Consider the following 25,919-nt stretch of genomic DNA (forward strand, 5'->3'; position numbering starts at 1 on the left):
ACCACTCTCTGTCTTCTTCCCCTCAATCACCCCTTTATCCATAGCAGCAATTTGCCTCCAATATCACACTGCTCCAATTTGTGTAGCAGTCTTCCATGTGCAACAGTATCAAAAGCCTTTCTAAGATCCAAGTATATAATATCAAAGTTATTCCCTGCATCCAGTTCTTTTGTGACTGCATCATAGTATCCAATCAAGTTGGTCAGGCAAGACTTCCCCTTAACAAAACCATGCTGTGTCTGAGCTATAACTGAAGTCTTGTCTAAATGATCCTGCAGTGCTTCTTTAACCAGTGCCTCCATTAATTTTCCTGGAACAGAAGTTAAGCTCACAGGTCTATAATTACTTGTGTCAGCCTTTGATCCTCCTTTGTGAATTGGGGTCACGTTTGCACATTTCCAGTCTATGGGTACCTCCCCTGAGTCCAAGGAAGCTCTCATAATTATGGCTAAGGGTTTGCTTACTTCCTTTGCTGCCTCCTTTAATATAACTGGATAGATCCCATCCACCCTGGGTGCCTTTCTTGTGTTTATCTTCAACAGTTTCTCCTCCACTTTACTTCCAGTTATTTCAAGATTCTGTAGCTTACTGCTAGAGTTGAATACACCTCTGGCATTCCCCTCGCTGAATAACTCCTCATGTGTGAATGTCGATGCAAAATATTCATTTAGTTTGTTAGCCACCTGAGCAGGATCATCAACAGTTGACCCATCAATATCAAGTGAACCAATCTGATTCATCCCCTTCCTTCTAGAGTTTACATAAGTAAAGAACTCTTTGCTGTTTTTCTTTGCATCCCTTGGCAACGATTTCTCGTAATCTGCCTTCGCCTGCCTAACCTCCTTTGTAACTTGGTTGCATATCAACTTGTATCTATCATAGGCTTCTGTGTCATGTGTTAATTTGTATGTATCCCATGGATTTTTCTTTTCTGCCATATGCCTCATTAGTTCATCTGACATCCATTTTGGTCTAAACCTTGAACAATATTTCTTAGTTGGTATGTAAAGCCTAGTAGCTTCCAAGATAAGTTCTTTGAATGCTTCCCATTTTGAGTTTGCTGTTGGTAACATCATCAGTTGGTCCCACTGTATAGAATCTAAATACTGTCTCAGTCCATCGTAGTCGCCTTTACGGAAGCAATAACCCTTCCCTTTACCCCTAATGGTAGTTACCTCTTTGAGTAAATCCCACTTCAGCACACCGTGATCACTGCCACCTAGTGGTTCATTTATCTGCAGATTCTTAATGCATGAAGAATCACTGCTGATAATCAAATCAAGAGTATTCCTCCCTCTAGTTGCCTCCCGAACATGCTGATGTAGAAAACAATCATCCAATAAATCCACAAAAGCCCTGCTAGTGTGTGAGTAACCAGCCCCCAAATTCCAGTCAATATCTGGGAAATTAAAATCTCCCATTATAAGATTCTCTGATTTACTGGCCCACTCTATTTCCCTGTACAGTTCCTTATTATACTCATCAGAGTCATTAGGCCTATAGCACACTCCTACTCTCAATTTTGATCTCCCAATGTTTATGTCACACCAAACTGACTCAACACTGCACTGTCCAGCGATGTCGACTGGCTTCACTTCCTTGGTTTTTGTGTGTTTCTTAACTAATAGCATAACCTCTCCCCCCTTTCTATCCTTTCTGTAGACGTTGTACTCTCCAAATTGCAGTTCTGCATCCCTTATATCTGTGTGACACCACGTCTCTGATATCCCAACAATATCTGCCTTCGATGTTTTGAGCAATACCTCAACTTCATCAAATTTATTTACTAAACTCCTAGCATTGGTGTACACGCAAGTATACCTGCACCTGTTTCTATTCTTAGCTACCCTAACACAACCCATGTGTTTACTTGTACCGCAATGGCTCCCAGCAGTCTCTGAAATACCATGCATCTTGTTTTTCAGGCTTCTGCTCATTCTAATAGAAGCAGTGCAAGAATCTCTTTCACCTCTGCCAGTGGCTACTGTCAATCTATTGGTCTTTGTCTCCCCCCCCCCAAGCTAGCAGTTTTCCGACCCACCTAACGCTGCCTCGATAGCATCAGCAAATATTCTTGCACCCTTTCTATTTAAGTGTATCCCATCCCTGTAGAAGCAATCTCTCCTGTTAACAAATACAGTCCAGGCTGAAAAAAATTCTACCCCTTGAGCCTTGCACAATCTTTCCAGGGCCGAATTGATCGACAAGGCTCTCATCATATACTCCCTCCTATCGTGTCTGGGCAGAATTGCAGACACTTTCAAATTTAAATTTAGACTCCATACTATGGATGCCATCCATAGTATGGAGTCCCTAATTCTCAGCTTTTGTTCAACAGTGACCTGTACTTGTTAAGTAATTCTGCCGGTCTCCTACTCTTAATATTATTAGTGCCAACGTGTACAACTATATCACCTTTTGTGCCCTTAAAAGATGATATTCGCTCTACAACGTCATCAACCTTTGCCCCTGGCAGACATACCCTGGTCCTGTTCCACCTATCTTTTTTACAAAGCATGTTCCCCGTTTCCCTGACAATAGAGTCACCAACAACTACTAGTTCCTTCGGGACCAGCGCATTCTGCCTTGGGGGTTGTCTCTGTGTCACGCGATGCCCAAGTGCAAGCTCTGGCGTTGATGTGGGCAGCTGAGAGCTTGATGGGCCCCTCAATTTAGTTTCTTCGAGGGCATCCACCCTGTCCTTCAAGCTCTTATATAGGCCCACAAGAACGCCGAGTTGTTGCCTGATATCGATACACTCCTTGCATCGCGCACACACAAAGACATCCCCCTTGGCAGTATCATGTCCCGTACCCGATTGCTCTGCAAACATCAAGCAAACAGTGCATTTTATAAGGCTGTGAGTCAGAGGACAAATGCCCCCCTCAGTTCTGCTCTGAGCCACAGCACTTCCATTAGCTTGAGCCTTTTGCTTTGCTGCTCAGGTCTGAGTCATGATTCTATTAATTTATTAATTAATTATAATTAATTATGTTATGTTATTAATTATGTTAAATATAATTAATTATATTACGTTTGTAATCTAAGTCGTTATATGTATTTATTTAAATGTACAATTTAACTGCTAACGAAGTTCAACTAACGCTATCTAGTACGGTATAGAACTATCGTATCACAAAGGCGGGAAAGTTACGAACGGTAGCGGAGTTGAAACACGTGGAAACCCTTACCGATACTTTTATGCAATTACAAGGCCGAGTAAAGAATAAATACACCAAATTAATCAGAAAATCACAAAATAATGTTATACTACTAAATTTAAATCAAAAGTTTTAGAAAAACAATAATTTCAAATCAATAAATAAGAAAAATCCACTTAGCGGCTTTGAACAGGACCATCACTAGTAGCCTCGTCAACAATCAATGGCAAATACATAGCCTAGAGGAGACAACAACCCATCCTTTATATCCCCATCATATGGACGTTCCACAAATAAGTTGCTTTGAGGGATGCCATCCATAGTATGGAATCATTAACTCATCAATGGGTACATTTGATGAGTTAATGAGCTGTGCCACAAGAGAAAATTTTTATTCAAAATGTCCATAAATGGATGCACTTTGGCAAACCTATCATCCTTCCATATTTTGGTGTTATCCACAGCATGAAAATGCTTCATTATCTCTTCAATTTGTTTCGACAAATCGAATTTATTACCAGTTCATTACATGTGTCTAACTCAGTAGACCAATACAACCTGCAGTATCCAGAAAGCAATAACATTGCAATTAAAATTTTCATCTTGTCAGCTGACAACATAATAGGTGGTTGATTACCTGCTTGAGCTGCATAATTCACTGTTTCAATTATTAACTGATCTATGGCATCATCATTCAAGAAGAGTTAAAATATTTCACGAGGAGCAAGTGGAACACCAGCAAGTGATATTTTATATGAACATTTTTGAAAAATTATTCTCCTTTTGAGGAAGATCCTCAATGCACCACTGCCACAGTTTCAACTTCTTTTCAGCAATTGTAGCAACAGATTCTGATAGTGTTGAAGCCACTTCACTAATTAAAGCTTGAGAAACAATCTGATTTCTGTGCAGGTTTTCCAATTGAACATCATCTTCATCCCCCCCCCTGAATCTTCAGGCCATTATTTTCTGGAGGTGGAATGTAAACATTTATTTCTTTCTTAGTTTCAATGACTGGGTCCTGGTCTTCGAGTAGATGTAAATTGTTATCACTGTCTGACTCTGGGTTCCTTTCTAATTCTTCGAAAAGCTGATCCAATATCGACCCAATGTTAAAAAAAAAAAAATGGAAATTTACAGTTAAAAGATATAAAATATAAATTTATTGGTTGTGACATAGTCTTATAGGAAAGAGAACTTTTATGCAAAGCACAAATTACTTATGAAGACCTATATTTTCACTTTTTGCCCACTAAAAAACCGAGGCTGAAAAAGTGAAAAATAAGCTTTCGCATGATATTGGGTCTATATCTATCTGGAATAATTTGAAAGGCTGATCTTTTTATTTTTTTTTTATTAATGGTAGTACAGTAGGCACTGGTTATATGATAATGTTAGCAAATTTAATTTTGATTATAATAAGCAAAAGATCCAGTTTACTACCCATTCATAATGGATTGTACAAACAAAAAAGCCCAATAAACTGAAAACTGTGAATTGTTTTTATTGTTTTATGGTTGTGACCTCTAGAATTCTATGTGATCCTCAGAAATGTGCTTTATAAAAATATCACAGACTCCTGGGATTATTCAGAAACCATGAGTGAATTTCAGATTAGTTTAGCTGCAGATCCAGTAAGAATAATACTGGCCCGAAACTGTGCGATTTATTATTTATTTTTCTCAATTTTTATGATAAAATTGTGAACAAAAAGAAAATGCATAGTATTAACATTGCAACAAAAAATGGAAATTATTAATAGAATTAGAAAAGGTGGAAAATTTAGGAAATCTCTCCAAAAATTTTAATATGGGGACTTCAACAATTTATGACATCAAGAAAAATTTCACATGTTAACAGAAAAATTTCAATGCGATAACAGAATTTGTGTCGATTATGGATAGTGAAGGAGGATCTAGAAGGGAAAAAAATGTTGAAACCTAAAAATGCTGCTTTAGAGAGTGCATCCACTTTAATTTTTTGTTTTCTTCAGAGCAAAGTTTAGGTGAACCAGTGTCTGGCCTAATGTTGTGTGAAAAAGCATTGGACTTTAATCTTAATTAATTGGTATTAATAGTTAATAAAGATTTTAAGGCAAGCATAGGTTGTCAGAAAAACTTTAAACTGAAACACAGTATGCACTAACTAGATATTCATGGCGAGAAACTTTCTGCAGATGAATTGGCAGCAGTGTCCTTTAAAAGTAAGTTTGCTTCAGTTATAGCAAATCAAGAGAAAGAAAATGTTTATAATGTTGATGGGACGGGCTAATTATGAAAGCATTACCGAGAAAAACCCTAGCTACTAAAAGAGAAATGCCTGCACCAAGTTTTAAGATGAGAAAATAGCGAGTTACAATTGCTGTGTGCACAAATGCCACTGGGATGCACAGATTGTCCATGCTTGTTATCGGAAAAACTGAAATCGAAAAAATTGAAAGCATTTAAAAATCTTTCTAATTTTCCTGTTTTGTATAAAAATCATGAAAATGCCTGGATGGATGTTTCTGTTTTCCTAGATTGGTTTATAATTTTTTTTTATTTAATTACTCTTATTATTATTATTATTATTATTATTATTATTAGCCATATGGTGCAAGGAAGCCCGAGGTTTATACTGCACCAGCCAAAAAAAAAAAAAAATTAATTTACCCTAGGACTCAGAGAGAGAGAGAGAGAGAGAGAGAGAGAGAGAGAGAGAGAGAGAGAGAGAGAGATGTAGAAGGAAATCACCAAGAAAGAGAAGAATGATGATATCCAGCTCAGGACCCTGGGTGTGCCAAGCCCATACTCACCAGAAGTGAGCCCCTAAACAATTATTCCCAAGAAGAAAAAAAAAAAAAAAAATAGATGTCATAATTAAAGAAAGAAAGTGCAAAAAATAATTAAACAAATAAAAATACAACAAAATAACCACACCAGGTTTTAACAAAAATTTGCCAGTCTTGGAAAAGTGAAAGGGAAAATGTACATTAAACGTTTGTGTACATTAATATCAAAGCGAATACCTCTTATTTAATTTAATCTTACCAAAAATTTATCTGGACAATCTGACTACCCGGAAGAGGTCTGACATTAATTATTCAGGATAACTGATGCTCTACTGTATACAGGCTGTCTCAAAAATATTGGTACAAACGTTTAGGGGAGGTAGGTACCATCTAAAGGAATATGAATCGTATAGGAACCCATAACCAGAAACGTCGCTGCAAGTCGGTAGATGGCGCTGTTCATCAGTTCGCGAGAGAGAATTTCTGGTTTACTCATTCAAGCAGTAGTCGCTGCACGAAGAGAATGCATCGATATACGAACTGTGACCTGACAGACATGCACCTAGTGTATGGATTAGCAGAGGGCAATGGACGTGCCGCTCAACAAATTTATGGAGAACGCTTCCCAGACAGACATGTACTGGACCACCGTTTGTTTGCGCATGTGCATCAAAATTTGTGCGATTATGGGTCATTTAGAGGTAACAGGAGTAGTGCGGGCAGACCATGTTCGACTCTAACTCCCGCCATGGAAGAAAGTGTGTTGAATGTCATCCAGAATAATCCTACTACCAGCACACATGCCGTTGCCTCTGCCTTAGGAGTGTCTCGTTGCAGTGTACAGCGTGTCTGGCATGACGACTCCTTACACCCATTTCATCTCCAAAGGGTTCAGTTACTGCTCCCCCAAGATCATCCTGTATGTGTGACTTTTGCGCAGTGGTTTCTCCAAGAAAGTGTTCAAGACTTGAATTTTCCAGCCTATGTTTTGTTCATGGATGAGGCTTATTTCACTCGGGTAGGCTTATTCAATCAGCACAATGCTCATGTGTGGGCTCACGACAACCCAACATTGTGCGCACCCATGCGGCACAACATCACTTCGCAATAAATGTGTGGGCAGGTATGGTCAGTGACTGCTTAGTCGGCCCATACCTGTTACCATCCCACACGAACTCTGCTAAATATCAGATCTTTCTTGAACAAGTTCTACCAGGGTTACTTTAGCATTAGCATTAGTAGAGGCATATGATGCAAGAAAGCAAGCTTATTCAGCATCAGCCAAAAAAAAAAAAAAAAACCCTCTCCCATTTCACCCCTCCGTTCGTTCAAAATACCTGTCCAGTTGAGCTTTAAATTTGTTTAGGCTATTAACTTCAACAACAAGTGATGGAAGTCGGTTCCACCAACCAACCACCCGCTGGCCAAAGGCAAATTTCCGCACATCTATCTGCCATCCGTCCTTCCTCAATTTGAATTTATGCCCTCTCAGGTGATTATTCTGAGAAAGATGAAGAATCCCATTGGCATTGAGCATGCTCAAACCATTCAAAGCCTTATGCACCTCTATCAGATCACCTCGCTGGTGCCTAGTCTCCAGACTCTGTAATTTGCAAAACTTAAGCCTTTCTTCGTAAGAGCAACCCTTTGTTCCATTTAATAATCTTGTTGCCCTTCTCTGTACCCGTTCCAGCAGCTCTACATCCTTCTTGAAATGAGGCCTCCAGACCTGTATACAGTACTCAAGATGTGGCCTAACCATTGCCTTATACAAGGGAATAATCACCTCCTTATCCCTGCTAGAAAAATTCCTGTATATCATTGACAAGACACCATGAGCTACTCTTGCAGCTCGTCTGCACTGCTCAGAGAACTTCATATCTGCCTGCACAATTACCCCCAGGTCCTTTTCATTCTCCACCACTGTCAGTGTAGTACCGCAGAGTTGATACATTGCTCTGGGGTTACTGTTACCCATATGTAGTACTTTACATTTGTCATTTGCCACCTCTCAGCCCATCTGTTCAACCTTTCCAGATCCTGTTGCAGCAGCATAGCGTCAGTAGTGTCCTTAACGACCCTGCCAACCTTTGTATCATCTGCAAACTTAGACATTAAACTTGATATCCCATCATCAATATCATTCATAAACACCGAAAACAACAATGGACCCAACACTGAACCTTGAGGAACTCCACTAATAACATTAGTCCACGTTGAGCAGTGTCCATTGATTACCACTCTCTGTCTTCTGCCACTCAACCATCCCCTTATCCATAGCAGCAATTTGCCTCCAATGCCACACTGCTCCAATTTGTGCAGCAGTCTTCCATGTGCAACAGTATCAAAAGCCTTTCTAAGATCCAAATATATAATATCAAAGTTATTCCCTGCATCCAGTTCTTTTGTGACTACATCATAGTATCCAATCAAATTGGTCAGGCAAGACCTGCCCTTAACAAAACCATGCTGCGTCTGAGCTATAACTGAATTCTTGTCTAGATGATCCTGCAGTGCTTCTTTAACCAGTGCCTCCATTAATTTACCTGGAACAGAAGTTAAACTAACAGGTCTATAATTACTTGTGTCAGCCTTTGATCCTCCTTTGTGAATTGGGGTTACATTTGCACATCTCCAGTCTATGGGTACCTCCCCTGAGTCCAAAGAAGCTCTCATAATTATAGCTAGGGGTTTGCATACTTCCTTTGCTGCCTCCTTTAATATAACTGGATAGATCCCATCCACCCCAGGTGCCTTTTTTATGTTTATCCTCAACAATCTCTCCTCCACTTTCCTCTCAGTTATTACAAAATCATCCAGCTCACTGCCAATGTTTACTTTACCTACATCATTCTCCTTCCTGAATAACTCCTCATGCGTGAATGTAGATGCAAAATACTCGTTTAGATTGTTAGCCACCTGAGCAGGATCCTCAACTGTTGAACCATCAATATCCAGTGGACCAATCTGATTCATCCCTTTCCTTCTCGAGTTCAAATATGTAAAGAACTCCTTTCTGTTTTTCTTTGCATCCTTTGCCAAGGATTTTTCGTAGTCTGCCTTTGCCTGCCTAATCTCCTTTGTGACTTGGTTACAGACCAACTTATATCTATCATAGGCTTCCATGTCACCCATTAATTTGTATGTATCCCATGCATTTTTCTTCTCTGCCACATGTCTCATTAGTCCATCTGACAACCATTTAGGCCTAAACCTTGAACAATATTTCTTAGTTGGTATGTAAAGCCTGGTAGCCACCAAGATTAGTTCCTTGAATGCTTCCCATTTTGAGTTTGCTGTTGGTAACATCATCAGTTGGTCCCACTGTATAGAATTTAAATACTGTCTCAGACCATCATAGTCGCCTTTACGAAAACAAAAACCCTTCCCTTTACCTCTGATGGTAGTTACCTCCTTGAGTAAATCCCACTTCAACACACTGTGATCACTGCCACCTAGTGGTTCATTTATCTGCAGGTTCTTAATGCATGAAGAATCACTACTGATAATCAGATCAAGAGTATTGCTCCCTGTTGTTGCCTCACGAACATGCTGATGTAGAAAACAATCATCCAATAAATCCACAAAAGCCTTGCTAGTGTGCGAGTGACCAACCCACAAATTCCAGTCAATATCTGGGAAATTAAAATCCCCCATTATAAGACTCTCTCTGATTTACTGGCCCACTCTATTTCCCTGTACAATATATTATTATACTCATCAGAGTCATTAGGCCTATAGCACACTCCTACTCTCAATTTTGATTTCCCTATGCTTATGTCACACCAAACTGACTCGACACTGCCCTGTCCATCGATGTCAACTGGCTTCACTTCCTTTGACTTTATGTGTTTCTTAATTAATAGCATAACCCCTCCTCCCCTCCTGTCCTGTCTATCCTTTCTATATACATTGTATTCCCCAAATTCCAGTTCCGCATTACTTGTATCTGTGTGACACCACGTCTCTGATATCCCAACAATATCTGCCTTTGATGTTTTGAGCAATACCTCAAATTCATCAAATTTATTTACCAAACTCCTAGCATTGGTGTACACGCAGGTATACATGCACCTGTTTCTATTCTTAGCTACCCTAACACAACCCATGTGTTTACTTGTAACGCAATGACTACCAGCAGTCTCTGAAATATCCTGCATCTTGTTTTTCAGACTTCTGCTCATTTGAATAGAAGCAGTGCAAGAATCACTTCCACCTCTGCCAGTGGCTACTGTTAATCTATTAGTCCTTGTATCCCCCCCAACTAGCAGTTTTCCGACCCACCTAACACTGCCTCAACAGCATCAGCAAAAATTCTTGCACCCTTTCTATTTAAGTGTATCCCATCCCTGTAGAAGCAATCTCTCCTGTTAACAAGTACAGTCCAGGCTGAAAAAAATTCTACCCCTTGAGCCTTGCACAATCCCTCCAGGGCCGAATTGATCGACAAGGCTCTCATCATATACTCCCTCCTATCGTGTCTGGGCAGAATTGCAGACACTTTCAAGTTCAACCCTAATTCATGGCTTTTTTTCAACAGTGACCTGTACTTGCTAAGTAATTCCGCCGGTCTCCTACTCTTAATATCATTAGTTGACGATATTCCAGCAAATGTGAGATGCAACATTTGGTTTCAACATGACGGGGCCCCTGCCCAATATGGAAGGTGTGTTCGTGACCATTTGAACAGGTGTTTTGGGCGTCGATGGAGTGGCCGTGGTGGACCCGTTGCCTGGCCTCATGCTCACCTGATTTATCGAGCCTTGATTTCTTTCTGGGGCCCTCAAATCTTTCATCTGTGAATCGCCTGTGGAGACAGAAATGGATCTCGTGGCGAGACTCATCTGCACTGCTGCTACTGTCAAAGAAACTCCAGGTGTGTTTGACTGTGTCCGACCAATCCATGCTGTGTCGGTGTCTCGAATACATCGCATCTCATGGTGGAACCTTGGAGCATCTGTTGTAACATCATGAAATGCATCCATCTCGTACTCCATTGTTAATATTATGTCAAATAAATGTTTGCCACTAATTACTGTCTTGTGTCATTTCTGCTTCTTGTGCCTCTGCTACTACTTTCCCATGACGTTTCCGGTTATGGGTTCCTATGCGATTCACATTCCTTTAGATGTTACCTACCTCCCATAAATGTTTGTACCAATATTTTTGAGACACCCTGTATATACAATAATGTATATTATGTTGAATGAAATGTAACATTCATGCAACACAAGATATAAACAGGATACCCAATATAGCGCAAATACAACATAACACATAAATGGGATCCCCACTGTTGTGTGAACGCATCCAAATATTTTTCACTATTCCACAGCAAAATATGGATGACATTTTACATAAAAAATAACTATCTGAAGATTACATGACTTACAGATTTAAATAAGAATAGACGGGTCTCGCAGTTGTGTGAATGCATCAATGGGCATAAATGGGTTAAGAGAAATAACAAACCAACTAAACATAAAATGTTATGACCACTGCCCTCTGTGAAAGAATGGTGCAATACCTTTTGCAACACCCAGTACAAACAGAGGATTATTTAAATCAGTATCTGCAGCTGGCAGAACATTTTATTGGTAAAGTAGCAGACCCAGAAAGACGTGAATGTTGGCTAATTTGTTCTGGTGATTAGAGATTTCTTTTCCATTACTTTACAGTGATTATACATTTATAATTTTCCAAATTTAATAAAATTTATCCACGTTCTGAATGCAGGGAATTGTTTTATATTCATATCTGTTATCAAGTTATTATGTTTTATCATAGAAATATTAAACTGTGTATTATTATACTATGTTTCTAAGGTTATTGTAGTGAAATTATATTTAGAATTGATCACATGGTAGCTGAAAAAGTATCTTTCGGACTTAAATGCAACAGCTCTGATATATTTGTTGTGCTGCTTACGTGAATTGAATATCTTTCACACATTTACAAGTTGATGGTTTGGGTCTTCGTGACAGCTAAACATGGTTAATGATAATATCTTATTGTATGAGTAGCAGCAAACTATTCTGACATATGTAGTTATGCAAAGTATAAACAAAAACTTTTTCTTGTGTTTAAATTATCTCTATAAACAGGGCTAATGAAAATATTCTTGTTGAATGACTAGTAGTAAACTCTTCTTACTTGTGCAGTTATGCCAGAGTTTAAAAACAAAAAATGTGTGTTCATGCTGGAGTATAAACAGAACTTTGTTATATATATATATATATATATATATATATATATATATATATATATATATATAAATAATTCAACCTCAGAATCACTACAATGAGAAATGGATAACTGTGGCACATAAATCTTAACATTTACTTCATTACCTCTTCCATGTTGAATTCTATGAAAATTTTTAGGTTTGAAAAAGTTCCTGAAGTTAAGAATGAAGATTCTTAAAACTAGGAAAATAATTTTGTGAAAGCAATAAAAATCCATATAATGTACTGAAGACACTTTTTTTTTTTTACCTCAGTTTTTTGATGATGTCCTAATACTACTGAATCCCCCCCCCCCCACCAAATCTAGCAACCCAATTCCTGGCTATTTTGAAAAAAATGGGCATATCCAGCAAACTACTTAAGAATTGGCAAAATTATTTCTCAGGCTGGCCATTAATTTAAATGGTATATTAGAGCTTCACTCTAATTAGTACTTTCAGATAGCTAACGATATCCATTTGAAAAGTAAGTGACCAACAGTGGTATTCACTTAATTTTCGATTTGATGGTATAAGTTTGGCAAAGCAACTGTGTGAAGAACTCAGTAAAGCTGTTTAAATTCTTTGCAGTGACACAAAAAAAAAAAAAAAGACTATAGAAGTATATTATTATTATATGCTATTTTTATCTTTATGTATGATACTGTCCAATACCACATACGATAATAAAGAATTTTTCTCCTCTCCATTTATATGACTATACTAACCATCTAAAATCCAGAAAATTCCATGATCTGACAAAGCTCAGTTTCCAAGCATGCTGAATTTTGGATGTATAACTGCAATGCAATTTTATATCATTACACTTTTAACTTAAATAGTATAATTTAGAATCCCTGATGATGCAAACATGACATTCGTATTAATAGTGACAAATGATACAAGGAAGCAAGCTTATACAGCATCAACCAAAAAAAAAAAAAAAAAAACCCATTACCCAATCCACCTTCATTTGTCCATCCTTTCTAATAATTTGTCTAGTGCTTCCTTAAAAATTATTCAAACTACCCAGCTCCAAAATGCCATATGGAAGTTTGCTCCAACAGTCAATCATTATCTGGCTGAAAGCAAATTTTTACACATCTATTTTAAACTATACTTTTAAAATTTATATTTATGTCCCCTTATGTGTGTTGTCCAAGCAAGAGCTAGGATGCCTCTGCATTTAATTTACACAATACATTTAAGGACACCTCAATCAGGAATCCTCACAGGCTGAAATTTGCATAATTTGTCTATTACATTAAAAGTGTCCTTTTATGTCCTTCACTAATCTCGTTGCTCTGCCTGTACCCATTACAACAGATCGACATTCTTCCTAAAATGGTTTAGATACTTAAGATTACTTAAGATTAAGATTACTGCACAGTACTTAAGATTCAACCTAACCATTGCCTTATACAATGGGACAATCACCTCCTTGTCTTTGCTGGCAAAATTCCATGTCATTGATAAAAGCCCACGAGCTGTCCTGGAGTTCTGCTAATGATGTATAGGAACGTCTCCAATATTTTGAATGCAGTACTACTCAATTGGCATTACTGGGATTACTACTTTCATATTAGTACCTTGCCTTTTTTCAATGTGTTAATCTCATCTCGATTGCCACTTCTCAGCCCATTTGACTAATTTTTCTAGGTCTTTCTGAAGCATCAGACCATGATTTATACCATTAAACACCCTGTCAACATTCATATCACCTGCAAACTTTAACTTAACATATGACTTTGACATACAACATAAACCGAGCAATTTGTTTACTTCATGATAATGAAAAAATAAAAATAAAAATTTTCAATTCTCTATGTAAATAATGTTGTATTTATTAAGCAAACACTTATTGCATCATATTTTATGTTTAGTATCAACTCAGGTTAAGATTATTTTTCATGTATTGTGTATATGAAAATTTATATCATCTTTTGAAGATAAAAGCAAATTTAACAATAAAATTGAAATTAAATGCTGTTGTGAAAAACATTGTCAGTTATTCTACATTACTGAATCAGAATTACAAATTTGGTCAAAATTTTAAAATATGGCTACTCTCCCGGCTTACGTAATTTATTGCCCAAAGCAGACATTGCACTCAATGAATCAGTGTATATTATACTGCTAGCATTGTGGAGAGTGTTAATATTCTGTAAGGCTAGTTTGATTACATATAACTCAGCAGTATAACTGCTACATTCAACTGGTAGTGATATGGAGACTGTAAAAACAGAAAGACAGCTATGGCACCAACAGCAGAACCTGTTTTTGAGCCATCTGTATATATTTGGCAGCTTTGTATATTGTTGAGGACATATTCTTTATGTAGTTGTTTCATATTTTCATTTGCCAGGGATTTCTTTCCCCATTGCTGAAAGTGGGTATCACAGTGAGGGAGATTTACAGACCAGGGTGGAGCAGGAATATCGCTCTCTTGAAGAAGGTTATCAAAATCAATATTCCAAGTGTGAAGCAAATCTTTTAGTTTAATGCCAGTTGGTCTATTTTCAGTCAGTTTACTGTTATAGAATGCTGTCCATTCAGGGTTGGAAAGCAACGGTCGAACGGGATGGTCTGGAAGGCTTTGAATTTTAGCTGCATAATTTAGAAGCAACATTTTCCTTTGAAGGTGAAGTGGAGGTTCGTGTGCCTCTACATACAGACTCTGAACAGGGGATGTTCTAAATGCACCCAGAGCAGTACGAAGGGCACTGTGTTGGAGATGGTATTAAGTCTGATTAATGCACTTTTCCTAGCTGAATCATATACAATAGCACCGTAGTCTAAACAAGATCTGATACAAATGAAATAGTGTATCTATCAGCTTCCCATGTCATAGCAGAAATGGACCTAAGTATATTAAGCTTCTTTAGACAAACAGTTCGGAGGTATGTGATATGTGAAACAAAGTTCAGTTTGGTGTCCAATATTAAGCCTAGGAAACGAAGATTACTGGTGAGAGGGATCAAATGGTTTTTTAATCTGAGTTCGGGTTCTGAGTGTAGCTTACATTTTTTGCAAAATGTGAACTGCAACTGTTTTTTTTTTTTTGATAAACGATATCATATCCATTCTGCATTGCTCATGTCTCCAACTTATTTATGGAGAGTTGCAGCTGTCTTTCAATGGTATGAATATTTTGTGAATGGCAAGATATAGTAAGATCATCAGCATACATATATAGTTCTACAGTATTTGGGATGTTGTGTGTTATGGTGTTCAGTCTAAGTGAAAAAAGGGTAGAGCTCAGTACCTTGTGGGACACCTTCTTCTTGAGTGTAGGACCGAGAAAGTACAGATTGGTAGCGGACCTGAAAGGTTCTGTGTTGAAGAAAATTTCTAATGAATTCAGGTAAGTGCCCTCGCAATCCTATGGAATGAAGTTCTCTCAATATGCCATACCTCCAGGTAGTATTGAAAGCCTTTTCTATATCGAGACTTACCATTACAAGATGTTCATTTTTGACGTAAGCATTGCGGATGTTAGTTTCGGCTTTCACCATTAGATCCAAAGTAGTTCTGTTTTGTTGGAAACCAAACTGATTGTTGTTCATCAGTGCTTTAGTTTCAAGAACCCAGGTAAGTCGTCTGTGTATCATTCTTTCTAGGATTTTACTTAAGCAGCTGGTTAGAGAAATAGGTCGGTAATTTTCTGGAAGTGAGTGATCTTTTCCTGCTTTAGGAAAGGCTAAAATGATGGAATGATGTCAGGAAGATGGATATGTACCTTCAAGAAAAATCCGATTATAGAACATTAACAGTAAATTCAAGGCCGTACTGTTTATATGTTTCAGCATTACATAATATATACCATCAGGTCCAGCTGCACTGTTGGGTGGTCTATTTAATGCTGTTTGCAGTTCAAATAGGTTAAATGGTTGATTATAGGCAATATATTGGGTAGTATGGAATATTATTTTGAACCTTTCAGCCGAAGCTTTGATTTTAAGAAACGAGTTGCCATGGCATGTGTTTGGTAGAAATTTCCTGTCCGTTTTTGATTAAGATGGGAGAAGGAAGAGGTGAATATTTTCCATTTAATTGCCGAATCTTTTTTCGGAAGAGACGACTGCTAGTATCCTTTGTAATAGTGGAGGCAAACTGTATCCATGATTCCTTTTTGGCTTTTCTTCTAATTTGTCTAGCTTTTGACTTGAGCCTTTTATATTGAATTAGGTCGTTGGTAGTCGGGAACTTCCGGAACAGGTTCCAAGCTTTATTTTTTTCTTTTTTGGCATTGGTACAAGCTTCATTCCACCAGTGTTAAAGTTTTTGTGTTTACATGTGGAGGCTTGAGGTATTGCTTCGGAGGCAATGGTCAGTATTTGCCTGGTAATATGCTCTGTGACATCATCAATGGGTTGTAGTCTGATCAATTGGCTATCAAAAGAAAGATGGGTTGAAAACTTTTCCCAGTCTGCTCTGGGGAATTTCCATTTTGAGCGATTATCAGGGTATGATGTTTGAAGCGTTTGGATTCTGCATATGATTGGAAAGTGATCACTGTTGTGTGGGTCATTAAATACTGTCCATTCTATACTGGGATATAATATGGGGGAACAGAGAGCTAAATCAATTGCTGACATAGATCCAGTGGGAAGATGAGTATAAGTATTTTCACCAGTGTTCAGTAATGTTAGATTCAGTTGGTCTAGTATCGTCTCAATCAAGTGTCCTCTATTGTCCATGTGGTCTGATCCCCACATTGGAAGATGCGCATTGAAATCACCAAGAATACAAAAAGGTGGTGGTATTTGTCTTATGAGGTCTTCTAGTTCTTTAAACGTGCACATCTTGTTAGTTGGAAGGTACAGAGATACTAGAGTTAGAATTTGCCCAACTGATACACGTACAGCAATAGCTTCTAAATGTGTTTGAAGCAGAATGTTTCTAGAAGGTATTTTACAGTCAACTAGAATCGCGACGCCTCCACGTGCGGATAATGAGGAGTTTATCTTTTCTGTAAAATTTCTGATTGATGGAGTTACTTGTGGAGTTAGATTAGTCTCTTGTATGCAAACGGCTATAGGATCATATCTGGAGATTAAATCATAGATGTCATCGGTATTGCTGCGTAAACCTCTACAATTCCATTGAACAATGTTCTGCATTATTGGGGTTTGAGGAGGGAAAGCGATTATGTCTGTTTCTTGTGAATGGTTTGCTTTTGACGGTCATATTTCGTTTTATCTTTTCTAGGAAAATTAGGAAGTCCAGGATCTGTACTCTCTTCTGCGTTATCAATTTTACCTGATGAAAATCCAGTCTCCATATCATCTGCATGAAGATCAAGGACTGTTTCATCGTGTGTAGCAATATTTTCCGAGTCCATTCTATTTGAGTTTGTCTTTTGTAATTCAGTGGCTTGTTGCCTTCGTGATTTATTTGACATTTTATCACATGATTTTATTTTAGGCGGAACTGTGATAGGGTATTACTTATTTCATCAACTAGAATGGGTTTGGTGGTAGGTTGAGATGTTGATAGCACAGATCGTGCCTATTCTGCAATGGATGTATTGGGCAGAATTGATACCTCAGTTTGGGTTGAAACAGCTTGGCACTTTAGTGTAATGGAAGCGTACGTGGTTTTTGGGATAGTTGACTTTATTTGCTTTCTTGCTTCTTGATATGTGACCTTATTCTCGATCTTGTACTTTTGTATTCTTTTTTCAATTTTCCAGAGTTCGCATGATTTTGAGTATGCTGGATGGTCATTCTTGCAATTTCGACATTCCAGAGCCTTTGCAGTACACTCTGTTTGTGAATGGTTTTTTGACCCACAGTTAGGACAAGTAGTTTCACCTCTGCATGTTGTCTGGGAGTGACCAAACTTTTGGCACTTGAAACATCTTAAAGGGTTTGGAATGTATGGGCAGATATGGCAGTTTGGGTAGCCTGCTTTAACTGAGGTCGGCAAATTTGGTGTACTAAAGGTCAATATAATATTACGTGTGGGAACAAGTTTGTCATCCTTCCTTATCATAATTCTTCTTGCTTGAGTTACTTTGTGTTCCAGTAATTCCATGACTATCTCCTCTTCAGTTATTTTTTTTTTATTTATTTATTTTTTTTTTGATTTGGTAGTTGTTGACGCATCGGCTTCTGTGGCCATATTGCACCTCCCAAAGTTTTTACAGTACTTTGATCCAAGTCCGAGGCGGGAATCGAACCCGCGACCTTTGGGTTGCCGGGCAGGTACTTTACCCACTCTGCTAGCCCGGTCGGCTCTTCAGTTATGTTCAAAAAATCCCACTCACGTATTACTCCTTTTGAGGAGTTCAAGATGTTATGCGGTGGGACTGATTGGGATTCAGCTCACAGATGACATTTTTAGTAAAAATTCTGAATGCCTTTCTTGAGTGGTCTCAATTAAAAGATCTCCTGATTGGAGCCTTTTCACCATTTTTGGTGTACCTGCTAGCCCGGTCGGCTCTTCAGTTATGTTCATCTAGCCCGGTTCATCTAGATGGCTAGCCCGGTCGGCTCTTCAGTTATGTTCAAAAAATCCCACTCACGTATTACTCCTTTTGAGGAGTTCAAGATGTTATGCGGTGGGACTGATTGGGATTCAGCTCACAGATGACATTTTTAGTAAAAATTCTGAATGCCTTTCTTGAGTGGTCTCAATTAAAAGATCTCCTGATTGGAGCCTTTTCACCATTTTTGGTGTACCTGCTGCATTCTCCACACATCTCTGGATGACAAAGGGAGAGAGTCTGCTTAGCGGCTGAGTCGATAAAGAATGTATAATCAGAAAAGCTGGTGGTTCTGATTTGTTAGAGTCCATTTTCATTCTTTTTAGAAGATTCAGATCGTCTTCCATTCTGCAGGGTCTCAGTATGTTGAGAGCCTGTTGGCTCTATTGGTGGACATATATCACAGTCCATTGTTGCTCCTTTTAGCCCAGGGAATGAAAGCTTTTCCTCCCAGGTTTCCTCCCCGCCACGTGGAGGCATGAGCGGTGCCACCTAGTGGCCAAGTGGCTGAAGAAGTTAATTTGCTAGTGCAAAAATTAATAAATATACTAGGAAAAGAAAGGTGAAATTCCTTTCTGGGTTCTTACTTAGGATCTGTTAAGTACAGAACCACTTAACAAAGAAATGAGGATGAGAAAAGCGCTGGAAAGAAAGCAGAACGAAATCACTGAGAAAGATCACTATATACCACTTAGGAAAATCGCTTGGACACTATCGCTTGGCACTCGGGGCCATCAAGAGTTGTCAGCTCTGGCAGACAGAGCTGCTTGGGGTTTGTCTTTTCATATCTTCAGACATCACTGTCTGAAGATATGAAACAAATTGTCAACATGCTATGGTACCTGTCAGATGCCACATGCAGATCTGCATGTGGCATCTGACAGGGGAAAAATGGCCTTGTAAGTTTTAAGAAATACCATGAAAAAATTCTTTATTATTATTGGTATCTCTTGTTTATTTTTGTTTGATATTTTTTAATTGTTTGGCAAATCATAATCAATAACATCGCTATTTTGAAAATATTGTGCAAATGTTTCGCAGACATCACACAATCTTTTCATTAATTCGAAGGCACGAATAATTAAAGGTTTAGAGTAAAACAACTCACTCAGTATCAAACAAATTTCACAAAAGAACTCAAATACTGCATGGAGTTAAGTGTCAATTACTTTGTAATCTTGATTTAGTCATATGAAACTCAGAATTCTAAGATACAGAAAAAATTTAACATAACATTATATCAAATATTATTATTAAAAATGACTACTTGTGAAAATTTTTCTTTTATAAAGTAAAAATATCAAATTATAATATACATACCTATGCAACTTTCTGCAGTTCCAGCAACAGAAGGTGATAATTTATACCCAGGAGGACATTTTGGATGTATTTGTAAGGCACACTGGTAACTTCCTGCAGTATTTACACATACTTGTCCCAACTGGCAGGAGTGAAGTCCTTCAGAACATTCATCAAAATCTTAAGAGAATGAGAGATGTTTTCAAATTTATAACATAATAAAACAAGAGTTGAGGGTCTTATACCATAACAGATTTACAAATTTAAAAGATTCTTAACAAAAAGAAAACTTGTTTACTAAATTCCTTCCCATCTTTCTTCATATTTGTTTATGTTAAAATTTATATTTGAATTATATTATATGTCACAGCATAATTCACAATAAAATAGTCTAATATTATTTACTTTTCTATCATCTGGATGGATAGGAATTGAAAGCTGATTATACAGTCTTACTTTGCTTCCTTTGACCATCTGCCAATATTCTCAACATTAAGGTAATCACTTCACATTGTAGTGTTTATATCATTAATATCTTGCATGAACAAAAGTACTAGAAAACAGAGGTATACATTTTTAAAATAATTTTTTCTAAATTTTTTTTTTTTTTTCATTTTTTAAAAAACCAAATGGCCAATTATTTGGCTGATTCCAAATCTGTAAATGATAAACAAAATTTTTTTGCAAAAAAGAATAACAAATGTACTACTTAACGATCCCTAAACCTATTGTTTCGAGTTATAACAGCTGAGTCTTGCTATCTGGAGTATAAAACAATGATGAAACTGATTCAGATCACACATGAGTTGAGTGGACCAAATTTCAGCAAAGCCCAGTCATTCTACCATATATAAAAATTTCATTAATTCATACATGTTCCCCTCCCCTCTACTTTATCTACTGAGTGTATTATGAATAATCACAGCAACAGAAAAACTTATCTGTGAAAAGATATAAATCTCCAAAAAACTGTCATTCATTTCACAAAAAGATACTGATCTGCCATTAATATCTGTACACTCTCCACCAGTTTTTTGCAAATGTCCTCCAATATTTTTCACCGTACAGCTCCAAATGGCAACCAGTTCATTGCCATTTTTTGGGCAGGCTCTACTCACATCATCCAATTCATCCCAGAGGATTTCTACAAGATTGAGGTCAGGGCTCTGGGCTGGCCAGTCCAACTTTGATGCTCATTTCCTCAAACCAGTCTGTCACAACATGAGCAGTATGGCATGGAGCACTGTCCTGCTGATACAGGCATAGGCATTCCATGACATGCTGCCAATGTAAGTAACACATTATTATCCACAATGTCTAGGTAGATCTCAGAATTCATTGTTTTGTCCAAAACAGCTAATGGTTCTAGGCCAAAACATGAAATGGTTCTAGGCCAAAACATGAAATGGTTCTAGGCCAAAACATGAAATGGTCCTAGGCCATCACATTGCCTTTTCCAAACTTCATTTTAAGGGTGATACAATGAAGTTTGGCAGTTAGATTTCTTCAGGCATGGCAATCAAACTGGTAGACCAAGTACCACGACCTGTCACTCCAAAGCACAGCTTTCCATTGGTCTACAGTATAAAAATGGTGGAACCTTACACCAAGCAAGATGGCATTAGCCAAAGTGATTTGTAGCTTCTGGGCAGCCGCACAACCATATGTAGCATATTGAACATTACTGTGCTAACATGTGTCCCAATAAAATCATTGAGGACCTGCATGAGCTACAACAACGTTGACTTGTGTTCTGAGTGGGCAATTCTTTGTAAGGTGCTCCTGTCACAGCTTCAAAGGTTTTCCCAGGTCACTTTGCACAATTTCAGCACCAGTCCTGCTTCCATTTGCAGATCACGTCACTCTTTTAACTAAGGATCTTTAGTGCCGTTGAAATGTCACATACAGATCAATTGCTTATGTGACACCCTGTTATCATTCTGCACTGGAAGTCTTAACTCCATCAATTGTGGCATCTTGCATTCACAATCATACTACTATCTCCTTGAAAGCCCACTAGCACATTTATAGCTGTATCTGACATGTGGTTTAATGGAGGGGAATCCAGATATTAATAGTAAGGCAGTGTATATGTGTTTCAGTTCCAATCTTAATAATGGCTATTTCTATGTACACTCTGCCAAAGGCTAACTTAGTTTTTCTGATGGAATCTTGATTATCGGTTGCCTCAATCACCACTCATCTCAGTAGTTGTCATATGTCATAAATGGGACACCCACTACCCAGCAAGCAATAAATGCTCTCGGGAGTTGAATGGCAGGGCTACCCAGACACTATACCCACACCACTGCTTGCCTGAATCCTGTCCATTGGACCATGAGAGCAAGGGCATGGCATTGATACAGTTGACCCTCACAGGTGAACTCACTAGCTGACTGATCCTGGTGGCCTTCCAGGTAGACCACTTATCCCATTGAATTAGGGGCAAAAGTGGTGCGTTCAAGCTAGGCCCTCTCAACAATCAGGATCCCTCTTTCTGAATTAGTAATCACAATTTCTTCATTTCATATAACAGCCTTTAATGAGAAATGTATCAAAATCTTTACTGAAGTCCATGTAAAAAGTGAAACTCAGTAACTTATAGTTGTCCATCACCTCTTTCACACCCCTTTTGGAGAGGATGCCTCCAGTGGATTTAGTAATTATGGTAGTAACTACATATGTTAGGAAATATTCCATTGTAGAGTAAAAAAATGACAGATTTAAATGAAAACAACATTGAAAGAACTTTTAATAGCTTTCAGCTTTGCATTTTCAGATATATACTTTGAACTACCTTAAAACGTTTTTTGTAAGAATTTTATGTGAACATCTTTACCTTTTTACTTATTAAAGATAGCCATAATATGTTTTTAAAAGAAATTGATAAAGTTAACTATTAGCAGACATATTGTTACTAATCTAGGTACCGAAATCACTATTCGTTAAAACAATGTTTCAATCCTGTACAGCTGACATCTAATAAAATATACACACATTAGCTTTATTTGGCTTTGGCTGTATTTGCCACATACTTAACATTTTTAAAAATTTTTAGATACCTTCCACTTTCCTTCCATTTCTACTTCTGTTTACGTTGTTTATTTGTTTTTTTTGCTCATTTTCCACTTTTTTTTTTCTTTTTTCATATTAGTAGTTAATGAATGTGGCTAGTGGATAATAGGTAATCTTCTAAAACCAGAAGTCAAAATCATGGAATAAAACCGAAGTCAAAATCATAGAATAAAACAATTGTACCAATAAAATAAAAGGAGAGTAATATATTAGATGTACTTAATGTTAAAAATTTTATGATTTTAACGTCATTCTCAAGGGCCAGCCATCAAAACCAAGGGAAAATGCAACAAGAATTAAGGCCTCTGTTTCTAACATGAAATACATAGCACATGGTAGATACAAAGAAACCAAATTATATGAGCATGTATGGAAGGCAGGTTAGGCATTGCGGTTAATATATGGAATGCTGATGTATATTTCATGGCTGACCCGACAGAGGTGAAGAAATGAAAAGTAATAAAAATACAAAAGGTAAAAAGTAACCGCATAGGTTGAAATAAGAAATCTGACAAAAGGTCAGTAATGCTACTTACTGTGGTACCAGGTTGGAGTCGAGGAGTAGGTTGTGTGGCTTCAACCAACACGCTGTGATGGAAATAAAGAAAGTTACTTACTAATGCCAGTGAATATATAGTGTGTAAAAGCGACCTCAGGCATAGGAATGCAGTAAGACGTACGAGGCTAACAAAGTTAAGTACATTGGGAAAAAATGCAATTAAACAGGACGAATCAGCACATCCCAGGATAGTGGAGAAAAGATAACTGACAAAGTAGCATAATGCAAACGCTGAACTTTGCATAAGGCAAAAATAACAATTATAGCAGGAAAATAGCAACCCAAATTTTGCTTTCAAAAACTAGATTGCTCACAGGAAATAAGAAGGTAGGGTACTAGGACAGTAGAAAGTAATCCGAGGAAGAGTAAATATAGGTGTGCCGGGACACACCTGTATTCACTCTTCTCGGCAGCTCAGGGTTTAAAACCCATTCCTATAGTAGGACCCTGAACGTAGGTCTGGGAGTGTGCCTCATGTGTTTAAGTCAATAATGACTTAAACACAAGAGGGCACACTCCCAGACCTACATTCAGGGTCCTACTACAGGAATGGGTTTAGCAAACCTGAACTGTCCCAGCACACCTATATTCACTCTTCCTCACATTACTTTTCACTCCTGGTACCCTAAGTTCTTATTTCCTGTGAGCAATTAGGTTTTCGAAAGCAAAATTTGGGATGCTATTTTCGCCTTATGCAAGACCATCTGACCAGCAGGGAACTTTATAGTCGGTGTTATGTAGTCAGGATGGCATGCCTCCGATTTTAAGTTCAGCATCTACACTATGCTACTTTGTCAGTTTATCTTTTCTCCGCTATCCTGGGATGTGCTGCTTCATGTTTAATTACGTTTCTTCCCAATGCACTTAACTTCGTTAGCCTCATACATCTTATTGCATTCCAATGCCTGAGGTCGCTTTTACACACTATATATTCATTGGCATTAGTAAGTAACTTTATTTCCATCACAACGTGTTGGTCGAAGCCACATGACCTACTGTTGTTATTTGGTTTTTAGGAGCATTAGCAACTAAGGCCATATTGCTCCAGGGATATGCGGTGGTCATTCCCTGACCTTTCCGCATCCTCCATATTTGCTGGTCACGGGCTCAAACCCCAGTCTAATCAAGAAGCGTGTGCTATGCACTGCTGCTCCTGCCCACGGAGGTGCCATATGACCTACTCTGACTCTGGCAGGGTATTACAGTAAGTAGCATTACTGACCCTCTGTTCAAATTCTTTATTTCAACCTATGCGGTTACTTTTTACCTTAGCATTTTTAATTTTTACTACTTTTCATTTTTTCGCATCTGTCGAGTCAGCCATGAAATATACATCAGCATTCCATATATTAACCACTATGCCTAATCTGACTTCCATACATGCTCATATAACTTGGTTTATTTGTATCTACCAAGTGCTATGTATATCCATGTCAGAAACAGAAGCCTTACTTCTTGTTGCATTTTCCCTGGTTTTCACAGCTGGCTCTTAAGAAAGACATTAAAATCATCGAATTTGCAACATTAAATACATTTAATATATTACTTCTACTTTTATTTTACAGGTACAATTGTTTTATTATATGATTTCGACTTCCAGTTTTATAAGATCTATTCTCCACTAGTCACATTCATTATCTTGTTTGTCTACATTTATTTATGGTTGCTGGGTTCTTTCTACTATAATAGTAGTACCCCAGGTGATTATGATCAGCCTGTGGGTCCATGAGTGGACACATCCTATAGCATCAAGAAGTGATGTCACCAACTGGCGCAGCATATATAATGACATCACAGTAGTGTCAGTTCATCAGTACGAAGTCTCTACAGTGGGGGGGGGAACAATCTCACAGTTTGAACAAGGAATGATTTGCGGTGCTTGGAGGGGACAGCATCTCAGCAACAGCAAGCATTGTCAGCTGTTTAAAGGCTACCCTAGTGAGTGTGTAACAGGAAAGGTCGCCACCCAATGTGCTAGGACAGGAGAACCACCACATTGACAGTTGAGGTGAATGGCAGTTGGCACAAGTGATCTGGGAGAACAGACTGCTCATGATCCCTCAATTAATGGCAGGCTACAACTAGGGCACACAGAGAAAAGCTTATGAGCTTTTCTCTGTGTGCACACTATCCAGTGAATGCTTTTGCAGATAGGCCTACAGAGTAGGTGACCTGTTCCTGTGCCCATGTTGCCCGACTGTCATCGTCACCTCTGCCTACAGTGGGCATAGGAGCACTATTCCTGAACAAGAAGAAAAGAGTCACTTGGTCTGATGAATCAAGGTTCCAGCTCCATTATGCTGAAGGAAAGGTGTGTTTGACAAGCAGGTGAATAGCTGCAA

The 25,919-nt window shown here is 38.0% G+C and overlaps 1 protein-coding gene across 1 annotated transcript in view; it reads right to left on the reverse strand.

Annotated features, from left to right (window-relative positions):
* Window positions 1-25,919, reverse strand: part of LOC150076217 (uncharacterized) — a 385,004-nt gene that overhangs the window by 222,358 nt on the left and 136,727 nt on the right. Inside the window, exon 7 of the mRNA XM_090388025.1 lies at window positions 19,965-20,123. Coding sequence (XP_090244151.1) covers window positions 19,965-20,123 — 159 coding nt within the window. The remainder of the gene's footprint in view (window positions 1-19,964; window positions 20,124-25,919) is intronic.

This window comes from Mastigoproctus giganteus, chromosome 13 (genome assembly GCF_048544385.1).
Source record: "Mastigoproctus giganteus isolate SK-2022 chromosome 13, ASM4854438v1, whole genome shotgun sequence".
Classification (NCBI taxonomy): domain Eukaryota; kingdom Metazoa; phylum Arthropoda; class Arachnida; order Uropygi; family Thelyphonidae; genus Mastigoproctus; species Mastigoproctus giganteus.